The following is a 17,393-nucleotide window of genomic DNA, read 5'->3' on the forward strand; positions in this document are numbered from 1 at the left end:
ACAGAGCTTAATTCACACCTCGTAAAATGTCAAGTAAAATATTAAATCTAAATCCAAAACAGTTTATATGACATATTTTGTCTAATTATGACACGCTACCCCTTCTGCATCTAGTGTTAATGATACCTTCCTGTGACCACACCCGAAGCATAGTATGTCCTCTGGGGAATGCTTAATTGTCCGATCCCCAAGTTTAACCGGTCCTGGCAGCAAAGGTAACACCAAAGCTCATTTATCAGTCTGAAAAAATAATTCACAACAGAGCAAAGATAAAGCACAAGAACCAAAAATTGTCACCGCTCAAAAGGGATTTAAAGGTCAAAACCGACCGAGAAATGTTCTCGCAGAGGCAGAGAGGCGTTCAAAAATGTTTTCAAAAAGCCGCGAAACTCACTTTTGACTGAACTCGACACGACGTACGTCCTATGCGGCGCGGTGGGCTCCTAAGCGGCTGCGGGGGCCCGCTAATTATGCGCGCGACTCGGCGCCGGGGTCACGCTACGATTCAGGGGCGTCCTCTGCGCTTCCCTGAAAAAAAAATAAAAATCACCCCGATGTTGCGTTTTAATGAAAGAGGACACCTCGGGGCTCCTGCGGCGCGGCGATAGGCTGCGGCGAGGAGAGTGTCATCTGCATACGGTTAATATTCATGAGCCGCCGGGACAGTCAAAGGGGCCGCTCCCCCCAGCCCCCTTTTACTCCCCCTCTCCGCACGACGCCGGGCATGCTGGGAAATGCAGAGGTTGCTTGAAGTGAGGGGGAGTTTCATCTGGTGGAACTTGAGGCCATTATCATCGGTGGATATTAGCGGCGAGAAATGAGAAAACAAGGTAATAGCCTGCGGCGGAGTGGCGCTATGACCTGTAACCGCCGCATATATGTAGGACTGAGCACACACACACACACACACACACACCCGAGCGCGCAGAGACGGATATTTACATGCATACCCAAAACATTATGACTATTTTAGCAAGTCGTGGTTGCTTGTGCGTCCGGTGCGTTGGGGAAAAGGTCACCGTTGTAGCAGAGCCAGATGTGTCCCTAATGGTGGGATGAATAACATTTACAAAGGTGACGCATTGTTCCCTCCACAGAGCATCTGCTGCCGCCACCACGGACCGGAGAGACACACACACACACACACACACACACACACACACACACACACACACACACGCACACAACCACACACACACACACACACATACACACACACACACACACACACACACACACACACACGCACACACGGTATACATCCATATTCAATGAACCACAACCGCCCACTTGTACATACAGATACCGAAATATCTCAACGCACACTAAGTAGGTAAAGCACCGATACCGTTTCCCTCTTTACTATTTGCAAGTCTTTGTAAAGTTTTGCACACGGACAAAGTTTTGAACTGCGTCATAATCTAATCGTGAAGGGAAAGAAGTGATTGGGAACGGCGGTGCAAACTAAATTAAGGGTGTGTGTGTGTGTGTGTGTGTGTGTGTGTGTGCGTGTATAGTTAAAGCTAAGCTGTTAGTCGGCGCCTCTCGCTGGGTAAACACGATATACGGGCGGCCATAAAGCCTCCGATCGGTGTCGTAAAATTGAATAATGCTTAAGTTAAGATTATGATAATGAGACTTATCATGGGGAGGAGGGATGGACAAACAACACAGCATGTGGGTGCGCACACGTGTGCATGTGTGCGTGTGTGAGAGTGAGAGACAATTTGTGTGTTGCCATTTATATGTGTTTATACAAAGTAATTTCAGCATCAAACCTTGCAACAAATATAACTCGAAACATCCATTTTGGATTAATAAAGACTCAATGTGTGTGTGTGTGTGTGTGTGTGTTTTCCTATACTTGTGAGGACCAGTCTCTGAATCTATTTCTTTGGTTTAAAATTGCACCAGTTACATGGGTACGTGTGTGTGTGTGTGTGTGTGTGTGTGTGTGTGTGTGTGTGTGTGTGTGTGTGTGTGTGTGTTTTTTACACACCCAGCAGCCGTCATGGTCTCGGCATCGCTGACCGCCACACTGACCACCTCGGTGGCGAGCTCTATGCGGCCCGTCGCCATGGGGCTCCGCTCGTTGTCATAGTAACTGAGAAAGCCGCCCTCCAGGGTACACCAGCGCCGCGCCATGTCTAACACACCCAAAAAAACAACTGTTATTCAATTAAAACAATTAACATCAAATAAATCGAATAAAAACAACTAATATCAAATAAATCAAAGAAAAACAATTCATACAAATAACAAAATCAATATAGAGCTGTTCATTGACAGTTTTTTTTAACTTCCTCACTTTTACTTAAGACTTTTTTTTTAAATATATATATATATATATATATAGAAATTAGCATAATTTCATATTTTTATCAGAACAAATTGTTGATAGTTTTATTGTTTTTTAAATTGTTTATCAGTAATTCTTTCTTTTATTTCTTATCGTATATTGTTATGTTGTATGTTGTATTTTGCCTTTGACTCTAACTTTCACCTTCATTTTATTTTTTCTGGTTTATTGTAAGTTTCATAAAAAGTGGTATTGTTCATATACAACGCACGCACGCACGCACGCACGCACGCACGCACGCACGCACGCACGCACGCACGCACGCACGCACACACACACACACACACAAACTTTGTTCCTGTGCAATAATGAGAACGTGGTTTCAGTCACCAAAGCCACCACATTGTGACTCTGGGTGATTTCCGGAGCCAATGAGCATGAAGTTCATGGAAACTCACCCCTTTTGTCTCTCAAAGTCACCGTCTGCACCATCTGCTTTTTTTTTTTCCTTTTTCTTTCTTTCTGATTCTTCCGCAACGACTCCGCTCATGAATATGCTAATGATGTATTCCTCAGTGTGATAATTCAGGCATGGATACAGTTGTAATAAAATTAATAAGTGAAGTGTCTACAGTCGGCTTTTAAAAGTGGTTTGGGATAGTGATACAGGAAAGAAAGAAGAGAGGAAGTCACTTTTTCCCAAATACTTTTTCCTATGAAGGTAGGTAGGTAGGTAGCCAGATCGATAAGCAAGTAGGTTGGTCAATTGGTAGGTATGTAGGTAGGTTAGTAAATAGGTAGGTATGTAAGTAGGTTAGTAAATGGGTAGGTATGTAAGTAGGTTAGTAAATAGGTAGGTATGTAAGTAGGTTAGTAAATGGGTAGGTATGTAAGTAGGTCAGTAAATAGGTAGGTATGTAAGTAGGTTAGTAAATAGGTAGGTATGTAAGTAGGTTAGTAAATAGGTAGGTATGTAAGTAGGTTAGTAAATGGGTAGGTATGTAAGTAGGTCAGTAAATAGGTAGGTATGTAAGTAGGTTAGTAAATAGGTAGGTATGTAAGTAGGTTAGTAAATGGGTAGGTATGTAAGTAGGTTAGTAAATAGGTAGGTATGTAAGTAGGTTAGTAAATAGGTAGGTATGTAAGTAGGTTAGTAAATAGGTAGGTATGTAAGTAGGTTAGTAAATGGGTAGGTATGTAAGTAGGTTAGTAAATAGATAGGTATGTAAGTAGGTTAGTAAATGGGTAGGTATGTAAGTAGGTTAGTAAATAGGTAGGTATGTAAGTAGGTTAGTAAATAGGTAGGTATGTAAGTAGGTCAGTAAATAGGTAGGTATGTAAGTAGGTCAGTAAATAGGTAGGTATGTAAGTAGGTTAGTAAATAGGTAGGTATGTAAGTAGGTTAGTAAATAGGTAAATAGGTAGGTTTTTTGGTAGGTAGGTAGGTATGTAAGTAAGTAGGTTGGTTAATAGGTAAATAGGTAGGGTTGTAGGTAGGTAGGTATGTATGTAAGTAGGTTGGTTAATAGATAAATAGGTAGGTTTGTAGGTAGGTAGGTAGGTAGGTATGTAAGTAGGTTGGTTAATAGGTAAATAGGTAGGTTTGTAGGTAGGTAAGTAGGTTGGTAAATAGGTAGGTAGGTAAGTAAGTTGGAAAATAGGTAGGTAGGTAAGTAAGTAGGTATGCAAGTAGGTTGGTAAATAGGTAGGTAGGTAAGTAAGTAGGTATGTAAGTAGGTTGGTAACTAGGTAGGTAGGTAGGTGGGTAAGAAAGCAGTCATAAGTAGGTTGGTAAATAGGTAGATTGGTAAGGAGGGAAGTAGGTAGGTACGTTGGTAAATAGGTACGTAGGCAGGGATGTAGGAAGATAGGTGGGTTAAGGGGGAGGTAAGTAAGAAGGTAGGAGGGATGTAGGCAGATAGATAGGTATGTAAGTAGGTTGGTAAATAGGTAAGTTGGTAGGGATGTAGGTAGGTAGGTAGGTAATATTTTTAAAGGTTGTATACAGAGACAATACAGAACAATATTACCATCACGTGAAAAAAGTTTAGGCACTAACATTAAAGACATGTAAAGGCTGGATAAAAATATGTTATTAGCTTACCTTAAAATAAATAAATAAACCTTGACTCTCTATCCACCCTCATCCTTCACCTTGCATCTTTCTGGTTTGATCCATCTTTCTCTTTCTCTCCAAAAGCAAAAGGCCAAATGGAAGACATTCTGTGAGCAGTCTTCTCTAACCGAACAAACCCGAACCAAAAAAAAAGAATCATCCAAACCCGCCAAAATAATCAGCGTTTCCATCTGAAATTGCTCTGAATCGCCCCGCGCAGCACAGTGCGTTTACAGTGACAGATGGTATTTAAAGCCATTACAAATCCAATCTAGCTGACAACGCGTCCGGGCGGAAACAAGACGTATTGAAGCCGTTGCTGCACCTCCGGGGACGCCACCGCTCCTCGAGAGAAAAGTCACATTATTTGGATTCCGTGTGGTTTGTTGCTGCCCGTTTGTTCTCACCCCTTCCGCTTGTTTGTGGCGTTTCCTTGTCTACAATACCTCCCATGAGATTAGATCCTAAGGCCGATAAATAAATGCCGTCAATTCTGCAGTGATTGCCGTTACCGGACCACTTGATTTCATTGTCGAGGCCGAAATCCATTACTTCACAGCCACATCGGTGGTGGAAGATGTAACTGGGCGGGCAACTCACGAGAAGGGTGAAAAAACAAAAAAATTGTTTTGGAAAGGACTACGACTTTGGCGAGGCCCTTTGAGCGATGACTGTGTGAATGTTCGGGTGCAATCAAAACGTCGAGACACAATCTAAGAATATGATCAACTTCTATCCGGACGGATCTTTGGGGTTTGCGTCCGTGATCGTATTGGAAAACATGAAGACACGAGTCATGTGAAGCGGAACTTTGGTAGAAATGACTTCACGCCCTTGATTCACTTGGTGTCACTTAAACCGTGGCATTGGGAGCGCTCTATTTGAACTGAGGCTTCGTTCAAAAAAGAATTCCGGGAACTTATCCTATACCATCATACCACATTTCAGAGATAGGGAGAGAGAGGGAAGATCTTATTTTGCTATTACAGAAACAAATCTTAAACCTGTGACTCTGTACTATCCTATCCCGGCCATGAAGTAATAGTCCATAGTAATATCTACTGTGGCTGACACGAGAAAAAGAAAAAGAAAAGAGCTTTTGATTTGAGGCAAAATGAAACATGTGGCCTTACCATGCGCAGTGGAGGGGAGAACGGGGGTCCTCTTTGGGAAGTTTGCCCTTAAATGTAAATGTTACCTTTCTTCACCCAGACCCACCAGGGGACAGTTATTTTGTACTTTAGGACCGGCTCAGTGCTATCCTAAAATGAGATTCCCACCTACGGATTTTCTTAAATTAGGACGCTTCACAGTGACGAAACACGATTCTGCATTCCCAAAAATCCTAAATGTCACCCCAAACCGAGAGAAAAAAGGAAATCTCTGTCACATCCACCCTGGTTCCCAACCGCTAGGGGATGACGGATCAGAGTCAGGGGAGTAACTTAAGTGAAAATGGCAGTGAGTGAGTATCTGTACTGCGGGCGGTTCGTAAGACTCAGAACCAGCAAAGGCAACCTGTAGCTGCTTTGTCATAGCGCTACATCATGGAAGTCCCCTGGAGGAAAGGGACGAAGTAGCTTCTGGCTCCAGTGCCTTTATCATTTCTAGTATCATCTCTACTGGGACTGTTGCTCTACTTGGCCATCAAAAATAGCGGTTCCAGTACAAGGTTGGCGGTGCGGGAGGGAGTTCAGGGGTGTCAGGCCCAGAAATTTGAGGTAGGGTAAAGACAAACCATTCTTATTCAGGGGGTTGACACTTGTTGGAAAGCCAGTTCTTCTTCATAGCGCGATACTTGGGTTGCCGTTTGAAGCTTCAGAAGCAAGATTTCAATGCAAAAAGTCGTGTGGGTGTTATGTTTGATGTCGTACGGCTGACTGTTGTGATCTCTAGCAAAACACGCTCGACTCAATCTCAAACACAGTACAACAGTTTCTGTCAGGAAACTCCGCTCCGTCTCAAATCGGTGTCCTCGTCAGAAGCCGCGCGTCGGTGCGCGCTCGCCTTCCCTCCTTTTGTTCTGTGGCGCGGCGATGCCTTTGGCGGGGTGGCGTTCATTCCGCTAGCTTTCCACAGAAGCGGCGGCGGCACGCTGGGGGAAAACAACAATAGCTGCTTGATTTACAATCAGGCAGCTGCGTCCCCCCGCCAGCTGTTCTCCCCGAACGCCAAACCGAAGCCCACCCACCGCCACCCCCAGTCCCCAGCCGTTCACGATGGGGGTCTCAACCAGCAGCCGCCGGCAGGAATGCTCGCGGAAGTATCGAAACCGGCTAAATTGGGCCAATTAGCTCGTGTTGCAAAGCGCGCTCCCTGGTAATGGTGGTTTGTTTTTTTTTGCGAGAATAAGGGGCGGCCAATTTGCAGAACGTGGAGTCCCCCTCTGTATTCCTTTCTCTCTCGCTCTCTCTCTCCCTCCACGTCTCTCTTTCTCTTTCCACCCCGCGCTAACTTCTGTAATTTGCAGCATTGGCTGAATGCACAGAAATATGCACAATGAGCAGATTGATTAGACTAATCAAGTCATCAATGCGGCAATTAGGAAATCGTATTGTATGTCGCATGAATAGACCCGAGTATGGAATGAATGAATAAACTTCCTCGCAAAAGTCCAAAAGTTCCGACTCCAATTGTGAGTCGTCGCCCATCATCTGTGCCGTTTCTGTCGGCATTTGGTGGAAACTTTTCCGGTTTCGTTTGAGACATTTTAATCAAATCGCAGGAGCCCCGAATGGGTCAGCGTTGCGTTTAGCTTTGTGCTTGCTCCACTGAGTCATCCAGTCCGCCAGTCTATCACCCATCTCTGGCTTCAGATCTAAATATCTGGGATGAAGACGCGTGGCGGACAGCCTGTCAGGACGGAGCGCAAACTGAAATGCAGGAAATGGAAAGAGAAGTAACGATGTGTCACCTCCTGAATAAACAGCAAGTTTCATTCCTTCTTTTTTCGGATCGGACGGATGAGAGAGAAACCGGGAGGCGGATGCGACAACACACTAAGTATTCTTTTCCCAAGTCTGTAATTCTAATCAAACCTTGATATTTCAAGTAAAAAAAATACAATTTCGATTAATCTACTCTTTTTTTCCAAATACTTTTTGTTTCTTTTCCACACATTTTAATATAATCTTTTATTTCCTAACTTTGCCATTCTGGTATGGAAGAACACAGCTCATATTTATAACAAATATTCATATTTAGTAAATACTGTATTTCAGTCATGAAGAAAAACACTATCCAACTACCACTGTGAAGTGTTAAGTTTCTTATTTGTTTTATTTCATTAAATTTTTGATTGGGTAATTTTTACTTTGTTTGATTGACAGTTGCATTTTAACTGAAAATGTCATTATTAATGTCATTATGCCTTTTCTTTGGAATGCAGTTGTTACTGCGGCAAGAAGGTTTAAACACTTTTACAGCACCGTTTTAGTTGAGTATTTTCAACCCATACATGACTAATACATTTCATTAAAACGTTAATATGTAATTGGGTGCTATATGTTGCAAGTAATTGCAAAACAGACATCAGAATTCTATTCAAAGCAATAGGTGAACCTCTTCCGCTATTAAAAAACATGACATTCAAATGAGGACTAAGTGGTCCTAATAGAGTTCACACCATTTTAATACAGTATTTAGATATTGTATTGTGTATTCAATAATGTGTTTATATTGTTACATTTATATTATTATATTTGTCCGCTCAGTGGGTACATAAAATATGTCATTTTGAATGCCGTTCCCCACAGGAAATGCAAATACTTGTAATTATATAATCATAGAGCTGATAATGAAAGCTTGATCTCAGTTTCATCCGCAGAGCATTATGAATAGATTTGTAAATGTACAAACCCTAATTCCAATGAAATTGTGTAATTGTTCCAATTGACGTTGTGTAAAACATAAATAAAAACAGAATAGAATTATTTGCAAATCCTTTCCAACCTATATTCAATTGAATACACGACAAAGACAAGATATTGAATGTTCAAACTGATAAACTATATTGTGTTTTCGAGAAATATTCACTCGTTTTGAATTTGATGCCTGCAACACGTTCCAAAGAAGCTGGGACAGGGGCAACAAAAGACTGGATAAGTTGAGGAATGCTCAAAAAACACCTGTTTGGAACACTCCACAGGTGAACTGGATAATTGGAAACAGGTGAGTGTCACGATTTGCTATAAAAGGAGAATTCCCGAAAGGCTCAGTCGTTCACAAACAAGGATGGGGCGAGGTTCACCACTTTGTGAACAACTGCGTGAGAAAATAGTCCGACAGTTTAAGAATGTTTCTCGATGTACAATTGCAAGGAATTTAGGGATTTCATCATCTACAAACCAACACTGAATGCCCGTGGCCTTCGATCCCTCAGGCGGCACTGCATTAAAAAGCGACATCATTCTGCGAAGGATATTACCACCTGGGCTCAGGAACACTTCGGAAAACCAATGTCAGTTGACACGGTTCGTCGCTACATTGACAAATGCAAGTTAAAACTCTACCATGCAAAGCCAAAGCCATATATCAACAACACCCAGAAACGCCGCCGGCTTCTCTGGGGCCGAGCTCAAAGCAAAGTGGAAAAGTGTGCCGTGGTCTGACCAGTCCACGTTTTTGGAAATCTTGGACGACGTGTCCTCCGGGCCAAAGAGGAAAAGGACCGTCCAGATTGTTATCAGCGCAAAGTTCAAAAGCCGGCGTCTGTGATGGTATGGGGGTGTGTTAGTGCCCACGGCATGGGTAACTCGCACATCTGTGAGGGCACCATTAATGCTGAAAGGTACATACAGGTTTTGGAGCAACATGCTGCCATCCAAGCAACGTCTTTTTCAGGGACGTCCCTGCTTATTGCAGAAAGACAATGCCAAGCCACAATCTGCATGTGTTACAGCAGCGTAGCTTCCTAGTAAAAGAGTGTGGGTACTAGACTGGCCTGCCTGCAGTCCAGACCTGTCTCCCATTGAAAATGTGTGGCGCATTATGAAGCGCAAAATACGACAACGGAGAACCCGGACTGTTGAGCAACTGAAGTCGTACATCAAGCAAGAATGGGAAAGAATTCCACCTACAAAGCCTCGACTATTAGTGTCCTCAGTTCCCAAGCACTAATTGAGGGTTGTTAAAAGGAAAGGAAAGATGATGTAACACAGTGGAAAACATGGCCCTGTCCCGGCATTTTTGGGATGTGTTGCAGGCATCAAATTCAAAATTTGGGAATATTTGCAAAAAAACAATAAAGTTGATCAGTTTGAACATAAAATATCTTGTCTCTGTAGTGTATTCAATTGAATATAGGTTGAAGAGGATTTGCAAATCATTGTATTCTGTTTTTATTAACATTTTACACAACGTCCCAAATTCATTGGAATCGGGGTTTGCAGTTCAAAATGTATGATGACAGTTTTAATTTGTACAAATGGCGAGGTAGCCTCAAATGGCCACACGCCTACTCTAAGCCCCTGCTCCAGGAGTTGCTGAATCAAAGGCTGAAAGAAAAAAAAATCAAAGGGATAGTTTTGACGCTTCCTACACTCACTTTCAGCGAGGAGTAGTATTTCTGATGATCATGATGACATCTTGTAGAGCTTTAAATGACTTCTGTCGCCTTTTAAGGAACATATGCATCCTTGTCTCTGGTGGAACAATTATCTTAATATGCTGCCATCTATGACACCTACCACTCCAGTGAAACCAGCAATTTGCATGAATGCATTTTGTGTCTTGCATTACCTCACGTTGAGTGTTGGGTGTTGTCCTTAAATGACCGTCCTGGCAGAGATGGACTCAAATCATCACCGCTGCAAAGGCGTATCTTGCCCGTTTCTCACAAATGTAAAGTTACAAGAACTGATGTTTTTCGTCAGAAAGGGTATAGTGTCCTCTAGGGGGTCCCAGAAGGTCTATCATCATGCTTCCATCTCTATCCAATAAGTTCATTGTTGTCAGTTCATTGTTGGCGGCAACCATTACAACTATGTTGAAAGCTATCCTCTGCTGAGAAGTCCCAAGGGGTTCGGACAGCACCAGACCGCTCCTAAGTGCTGGTGGACAGAGGAGTAGCTCCCTACAGTGGGTTAAGAAAGTTGATGGGAGTTGTGTCACTCTTTTGGGGAAGTTAGAACCGATTTCCTATTCTGAGACATTTGATCAATTCCGCCCAGAACAACAGTAGAGATGAGATGAGTAGAAGATTAGTCAGAAAAAAGGGGTGCCATTTCCCAAGCGGCAACCGCCATTACAAAAAGTAATTGCTCGCCGTCAAGAGACATTCACGTAAATACGGAAGAAGCATGAGTCACTTGTCTACCTATTTCGCGAGGAAGCCTCCTTCACCCCAGCCTTAAACTGTGACAGTAGCACGGCGAACGCCGCCAAGTACGCCGGAGCGCCGCGCAGGAGAACAAAACCGTTAGAACAGAAACAGCAACAACAAGGAGCGCTGTTGTTATTCTCCTCGTCCCAATCTTTACTCCCGAGGAGCACCTGGCAGACAGAGAGAATGCTAACTGCTAAAGCATCTCGGCGTCCCACTTCACCGCGGAGGCTCGCCGGGGAGAAGAGCTCTCCCCCGCCGCCTTCCGTCGGGCGCATCGCGGAAATTGCGGGCCAAATTTGATCGTGGCTTACTCTCAATTTAGCTCCCATCAGTCGTAGGCAGGAGAGGCAATTGGAGTCTATAGACGGAAAAAAGCCTGTGTTTAGGCCTCTGCGGCATGGTGCTTTTTCTTTTTTTTAAACCCTGCGCTCAGCCCATGAATAATTAAGCGCTTGGGTGTATCTATAGAGCATCAAACCATTAGCCTGGGAGCAAAAAGGCATCCAGGAGCTTATTTTAAAAATACCTCTCCTGGCCCTCACCCCACCCCCCTCCAGCATTCACAGCGCTGCCGCCCGGCATCCACAAAGCCCCCTGGCAGCACTTCTCCAAGACTGAATAACCCCGAATTGTGAGGAGCGAGATGCAGGGCCCTCTTGAATTTTTCAATGCGCCGCAACTCCAGCCAAAGCACCATTAACGCACAAAAATCTAACATGGAGGGCCCCCTCCATAATTCATGAAATAACAAGGTGTTTATCGGCCAAAATGTTACGAGAACTTGTTCCGGGGTGGGGGAACCTCGGAAGGGCTTGGCTCTGGCTTTTAAAAAGGAAACAAAGATGAAGAGCCTGTTGCTCCCCTGCGCCGGGACGATGACATCCCTTCCTCGCCACCCCCTCCGTAGTGCGCCGGTGTTTGAGGCAATATCCCCGGCATCTAAAATGAATGAGCCGAGCGTGCAACATGAGCAAATAGCTTGGGGAAAGGCCTTCCTCTGGCCCGAGGACGGCGCGGAATTAAAAAGGTCGGGAAGTTAAGCGAGAGATACGAGCGGACGGATTCCACGGATTCCACGGGCACAGCGGCGGAAGAGGAATTCCAAAGCGTTTCAGCCTTTACGTTCACCCTCGAATGGGGCCGGTTTTGACGTGCCAGTGTTGTACATAAGTTAGCATATACAACAAGAGAGAGAGAGGGAGGGAGAGAGGGAGGCTGAAATAGTAGCTGAACGCTGGAGAGAACGAAGACATGGTTCAAAAAGAGCCAAGGGGCGGAAGAGATGGGTTTCCCCCCCCCGTTGGAAACCAAGTAGATTGTGTCCATTCCAGTGACGGTTCCACCGCCCCCACCCACCTCCGCCCACACAGCACTTCCATCCCTCCCTCCCCCAAACCCTATTTCTCCACCTTTCCAATCGCCCACCGCCCGCCCAGCTCCCCGGGGGGGGAGCATCGGAAGCCGGCTCCTTCCCTTAATTACCCATGGGCCCCGGATCCACTCCAGCTGTTTGGAGGACTGGGACTTCCACTACTCCGGTTGCAGCGGTGTGCGGTGGCAGCGGCAGAGGAGTTTCCATGGGAAATAGAAGCTGATTAAAAGTTTTAAACGGAACTTGGAAGGAGGGAGAGGGAGAGAGAGGGGGGGAGAGAGAGAGAGAGAGAGAGTCGGTGATATCCAGAAGTTGCTACACCTGTGGGCGGAGGTGGAGAACAAAACAAGGTTTGTTCCATTTTGATTTACCTCCCTACTTCGCCGTTGGAGTTTTGAGAGCATACCTAGCCGGCGTAAAGTCCCGCGGCACTGTACCACGATCCAGTTAACCACTAAAAACATCACAAACACATAGAACTGTGCTCATTATTATGCCCATTAGTAGTTAGCGATGCAAGACATGGGAACGATTCGTTCATAGCGAACAAATCTTCCAAATGACTCAGGAGTCTGGGGTCACTCCGGCAAAAGAGTGGGTGAATCTTCGACTCACAAACTGAAAATAACAACTAAAGTAGGACTAAGGTAAAAGTTCCACTCCAAAAAAACCCAACTCATTGTAACGTAGCACATATTGAATGTGACTGATATACTCTTGGAATCCCACCAAAATAAATCATTTCCAACTAATTAAAAAACAAATTCCATTTACGACTCGGAGCTGAACCGACTCTCGACTCCTTGCTCCGTTAAAATCTTGTCGGGGGGTATTCAAGCCGGAGCTCGCGGCTTGTGTGTTCTAATAATTAACGAGATAGTGCGCTCTGACTCAAAACAATATGACATATTTTACAATATGTCCACTTGATTTGTTTACTTAAGAGGGCAAGACCGGCAGCTTGTGAGAAATGCCGGTGCTCAAGAAGAAGTCCCGGCACGCCAAAGAGTAAAGCCTAGAGGGGCCGGTACCGTGAACCGGTGAGTACCCGCCCACTTCAAGCACTGATCACTATTAACAGTTTTCACTTTCAGTTTGAACCTTGAGCTTGTTTCGATGAACACAGCGCTGCCATTCTGTCTGGAACTGACGAATTCACTGCAGCCTCGACATTTTGATCTTGCAACACGCCGTTTTTTCAATTCAGTGGAATTGGGAACAATTCTCACGGCCCACCTGGCCGAGCTCTCACTGCAGAGGGGTTGCAAAACACTGAGATCCGGTCTCCGACAAAGTCGAAAGTGGACGTGAGAGACGGGGCCATCGGTCAGTTTCCAGCCGACCGTTTGCTCGAGTGATTTAAAGAATTTGGCAATTTGACAATGGCCGTAATGGACTTTGATTGATTGAACTGCGCTTAACTGGGGCGGACCGCCCTGACAAAAGACAGTTTAAGTAGTTGGCCAACGGATTGATGGATTGATGGATTGATTGATTGATTACCCTCAACGGGGTTGGCTTGGCACTCACCCTCCCTGCCGCGGCGCTCCAGCGCCACCTTAGCCGGGCAATGGCCGACGTAGAGGAACCCATCCATGAAGGGCGGGACGTCCGCCTGGCCGCCGCCGTCCGATCCCGGGTCCAGTTTGGGGAAGTCTGGGAAAAAGAGAGAGAGACAAAGGGATGGAAACGGTCGTCGATTTTGATAAGACAAGAGGTTATTTAATCCGAAAGAAAATTGCGGCACCAACGGTTGTTCCAAGGAAATACACAATTGGAAAAGGTGGATAAAGGGTGCATAAAAAACCGAATATGTATTTATAAAAAAGTATCGTACAAATATGGAATAGTAATTATAAAAAATATAATTAAAAATAAAAACTAGTATTTTAAAATGATAAAAAATATCAATTACAAAAAATGTATATATATCATAAATAATATAAAGAAATGTAAATTATTGATATATCATGAAACGTAAATGAATAACCAATGGTCTCCAATGAATGCAGCAGTCCTATAATTTTAGCAATTGGTCAAAGTGTTTTTGTTTTACTGTATGAAAATAAGTGAAAGAAAAGTGTTATTGGGATCAATGACTAGTGACAAGTAAAAGAAAAAAAAAATAAGTAGCTTTATTCGTATACTATCTCATTTCACTGCCCTGGAAACAGACATCTTAAATGCAAAACTGCATTTTCAAACACTTAAAATAGGTCGCAGGCAACTGGGGGGTCGAGACATAATAAAAAATTTAAGTCATATTACATCCTTAATAGATCATCAAGAACGCATTTATGGTGAAGTATTTAGGAGCGGGGTCAAGTGATCGTGAACCATTTGACCGATTTTTTTGTCATTTCGTTTCTGGGTTTCTTCATAATGGTCTATGAACGGCCCTTTCTGCAAAAAAAAGACTAAGTACCCCATGTTTGAACCCGTGTCAGCAAATATTATTCTTTCCCCGGTGGCCGAGGGGAGGATTAATCATTCTACCAACCCAAAAAATATAAATATCTCAGACAGTCCCTGTACAGGCCCTGACCTCTGACTTCCCTGTGGAATTACGGGAAAAAAACGCATGACAGGAGCTCCTAATGCATTTACTTCATTTATTTGGCTTCTATTTCCACATAGGTATGTTTATCTACAAGCCACCTTTCCATCACTTCACTTCAATGTATTTTACTTCCCCCTCTTTTTCCTCGCAGCTCATTTTTCATTCATCCTTTGTTTTTCAAACTTTAAAGGGACCGGCACGTTCGTCCTTATCGTTCTCAAAATTCGATTAGCTGCTCCTCTGGGGGACGCTGCCTGAACGGTAAGTCGGAGATTTTATCCTCGCTACCGCCGGCCCTGTTATCGAGGCAAGGTTAAAAAAAAAATGATAATAAAATAAATATGGATAAAAATCTATAGAAACAACTTTAAATTGCAGCTTAACTGCTCATGTTTAAATAATGTAAAAACAAACTGGACCCTATTTATATACGAATATTAAGTGAAAAGGGCCGTCTTGTTTGTTTGAATAAATAAAGCAGTGGTCCTCAACATGGGGTACGAGGACCTCCCCAGGGGTCCTTCAAGAGTCCCAGGGGGTCATCGGCAAAATGATGATTAGTTCAAGTTCACCATTATTTCATTTAGAAGATGTTGGCACCTTTAGAGAATGAACATGGGGTGTGGGGATGGTGTGGTTTGAGCAGCCACACCTGCATGGGGTCTAGGTAATTGGGGACCCAGGATCAGAGTGGCTGCATACCTGTCGCTCGTTGGTTGGTCTCACGAGCAACAGGTAAAACCCCCATCCCCACACACACTCAGGAGAGAGGAGCCCGTATCACATGTCTATCTGCTCCTTGGCTTATCCCAACTAGCCCCCTCTCTATAATAAAGTGATGTCTACAACCCCTTTGTCTGTGTCTCTGTGCCAGAGGTCCCTGAAAACACCACTTGGCTGGTGCGTGGTTGGCAAAACTGCCACAGTACAATAATTACTGCTTTGGTCATAGTTTCACTGTTATCTCCATGACTGTGGTATAGAGAGGAATGGAGGCTTGTGGTCCCAGAGACTATATGTTATCAAAGGGGTCTTTGGTCTAATGCATATCAAATTAAAGGTCCTTGTTATGAAAAAGGTTATAAAACAGTGGTCGAGAGCATCCAAGGCTACATTGGCCAGTTTACTTATCATCTGAACCAGCCCCACAAACCGTGCGGGAACTGGCAGTACTCGTCAAAGTATAATTACAGTTAACAATTCCTATAGTCCACATGAGCATTTCCAGAAACAAACAAATCAACAAATGTCTTTGCATCCCATTTGTGTCTGAATGGCCTTTAAATTTTGAACGTGCTCCTCGGCACATATGGCCATGTTTAGATCTGGTTTACCGCAGCGGTAATCCGCTGCCGCCCCGAAAATAACTCGCAAGCTTCCTTTCCCCATAACGGTAAAGTGAGAAAAAAAACACATGGCCAAAATTTGATCCCTTAACTCAAGAGAATATTGTACGAGAGAGTGGATTGCTTTGGAGAGAAGGGTTTTCTATGGACGAGGCCTTGGCCCCTCTATGGAGGTTTGGGTTTTCTATGGTAGGGGTTCCTATGGACGGGGGGGGCGGCGGCTGGTTGCGAAGTCTAACCAGCGGCAATTGGCCCCGGTCCCCAGCGAGGGGAGTCCACATGACAGAGTGCTCAATTAGCCATCTGGTCACCCATGGCAACGGTCACGTACTGCCAGTACAGTCGGAAAAACAGTCCTGCACGCACACACACACAGGCTGACAAGTCGACAAACAGGGACGAGAAGACACTTAGTGGGAAAGCACAAGGGGAACATCAACACACGCGAATAACTCTACACACATAAATCTACACCCATGAAAATGAACGACGAACGCAAAGTACGACGGATCTCTCTCTCTCTCTGGCTCTCTCACTCTTTGTCCTTATTAATCTCCCCCTTCCTGTGTTTCTCCCTCACACAAACACACAAGCACGCACACAAACACACACACACACACACACACACACACACACACACACACACACAGAGAAACAGTTTGGACGAGTTTGGCCGGTCAAGGGTCCGGGCCGCCTTGCGACAGGTTGGAAACGAGACACCACCTCAATTTGGGCTGTCGAGTGCGTCCTAAATGTGTGTTTTATGCTCGTGTGTGTGTGTGTGTGTTTGTGTGTGTGTGCGTGTGTGTGTGTTTTATTATCCACACAGCGCGTCGAGCTCGCCGGATGAATTTTTAATGCGCCAGGGAGGCGTGAGCGGAAGGAGGGCCCATAACAATAAAGCCCCCATTTCCCCCAAATCCACGGTGCGTGATTTAAGGGGGAAGGGACCCGAAATGTGCGTTTAGAGAGGCTGATGTCTCATCCTTCAGTTTGAGTCATTTTTTTCCCGCGCTCTGCTGGGAAGCGTATGACTTTATTTCATAACAACGGAGGTGGACGGAGAGAAGAGTCCGGAGTTGAGTTTCTTGAAAATGGCAAATTTGATCCCAGATTTGAGAAACGGTTCGCTCGTTTTAAAGTGCTAATCCATCAGATTGTCCGTGCTGGGTCGTACCCTCGTCCTCTCCTCCAAAGCTTCCTTTCTTCCCGATCGACCGATTTCCTATTTGGTCGGTCACATGCGGTGGTTTATTTGGTTTATTTAGCTCTCGTTTTGTCGTTATTTTGTCCGAAGACGACAGTTCACGGCAGCTCTGAAAAAGGGAGCCGCCGCCGCCGCCACCGCCGCCATTGGCTGCTCTAATTGACCATC

The 17,393-nt window shown here is 44.5% G+C and overlaps 1 protein-coding gene across 1 annotated transcript in view; it reads right to left on the reverse strand.

Annotated features, from left to right (window-relative positions):
* arap2 (ArfGAP with RhoGAP domain, ankyrin repeat and PH domain 2) overlaps window positions 1-17,393 on the reverse strand; it is a gene marked incomplete at both ends in the record, with an annotated part of 123,897 nt that overhangs the window by 33,823 nt on the left and 72,681 nt on the right. The window contains 2 exons of the mRNA XM_080023155.1: window positions 2,000-2,147; window positions 13,643-13,768. Of these exons, the coding sequence (XP_079879281.1) occupies window positions 2,000-2,147; window positions 13,643-13,768 (274 nt within the window). The remainder of the gene's footprint in view (window positions 1-1,999; window positions 2,148-13,642; window positions 13,769-17,393) is intronic.

Source organism: Zeus faber (genome assembly GCF_960531495.2).
Source record: "Zeus faber genome assembly, chromosome: 22".
In the NCBI taxonomy this organism is placed as follows: Eukaryota; Metazoa; Chordata; class Actinopteri; order Zeiformes; family Zeidae; genus Zeus; species Zeus faber.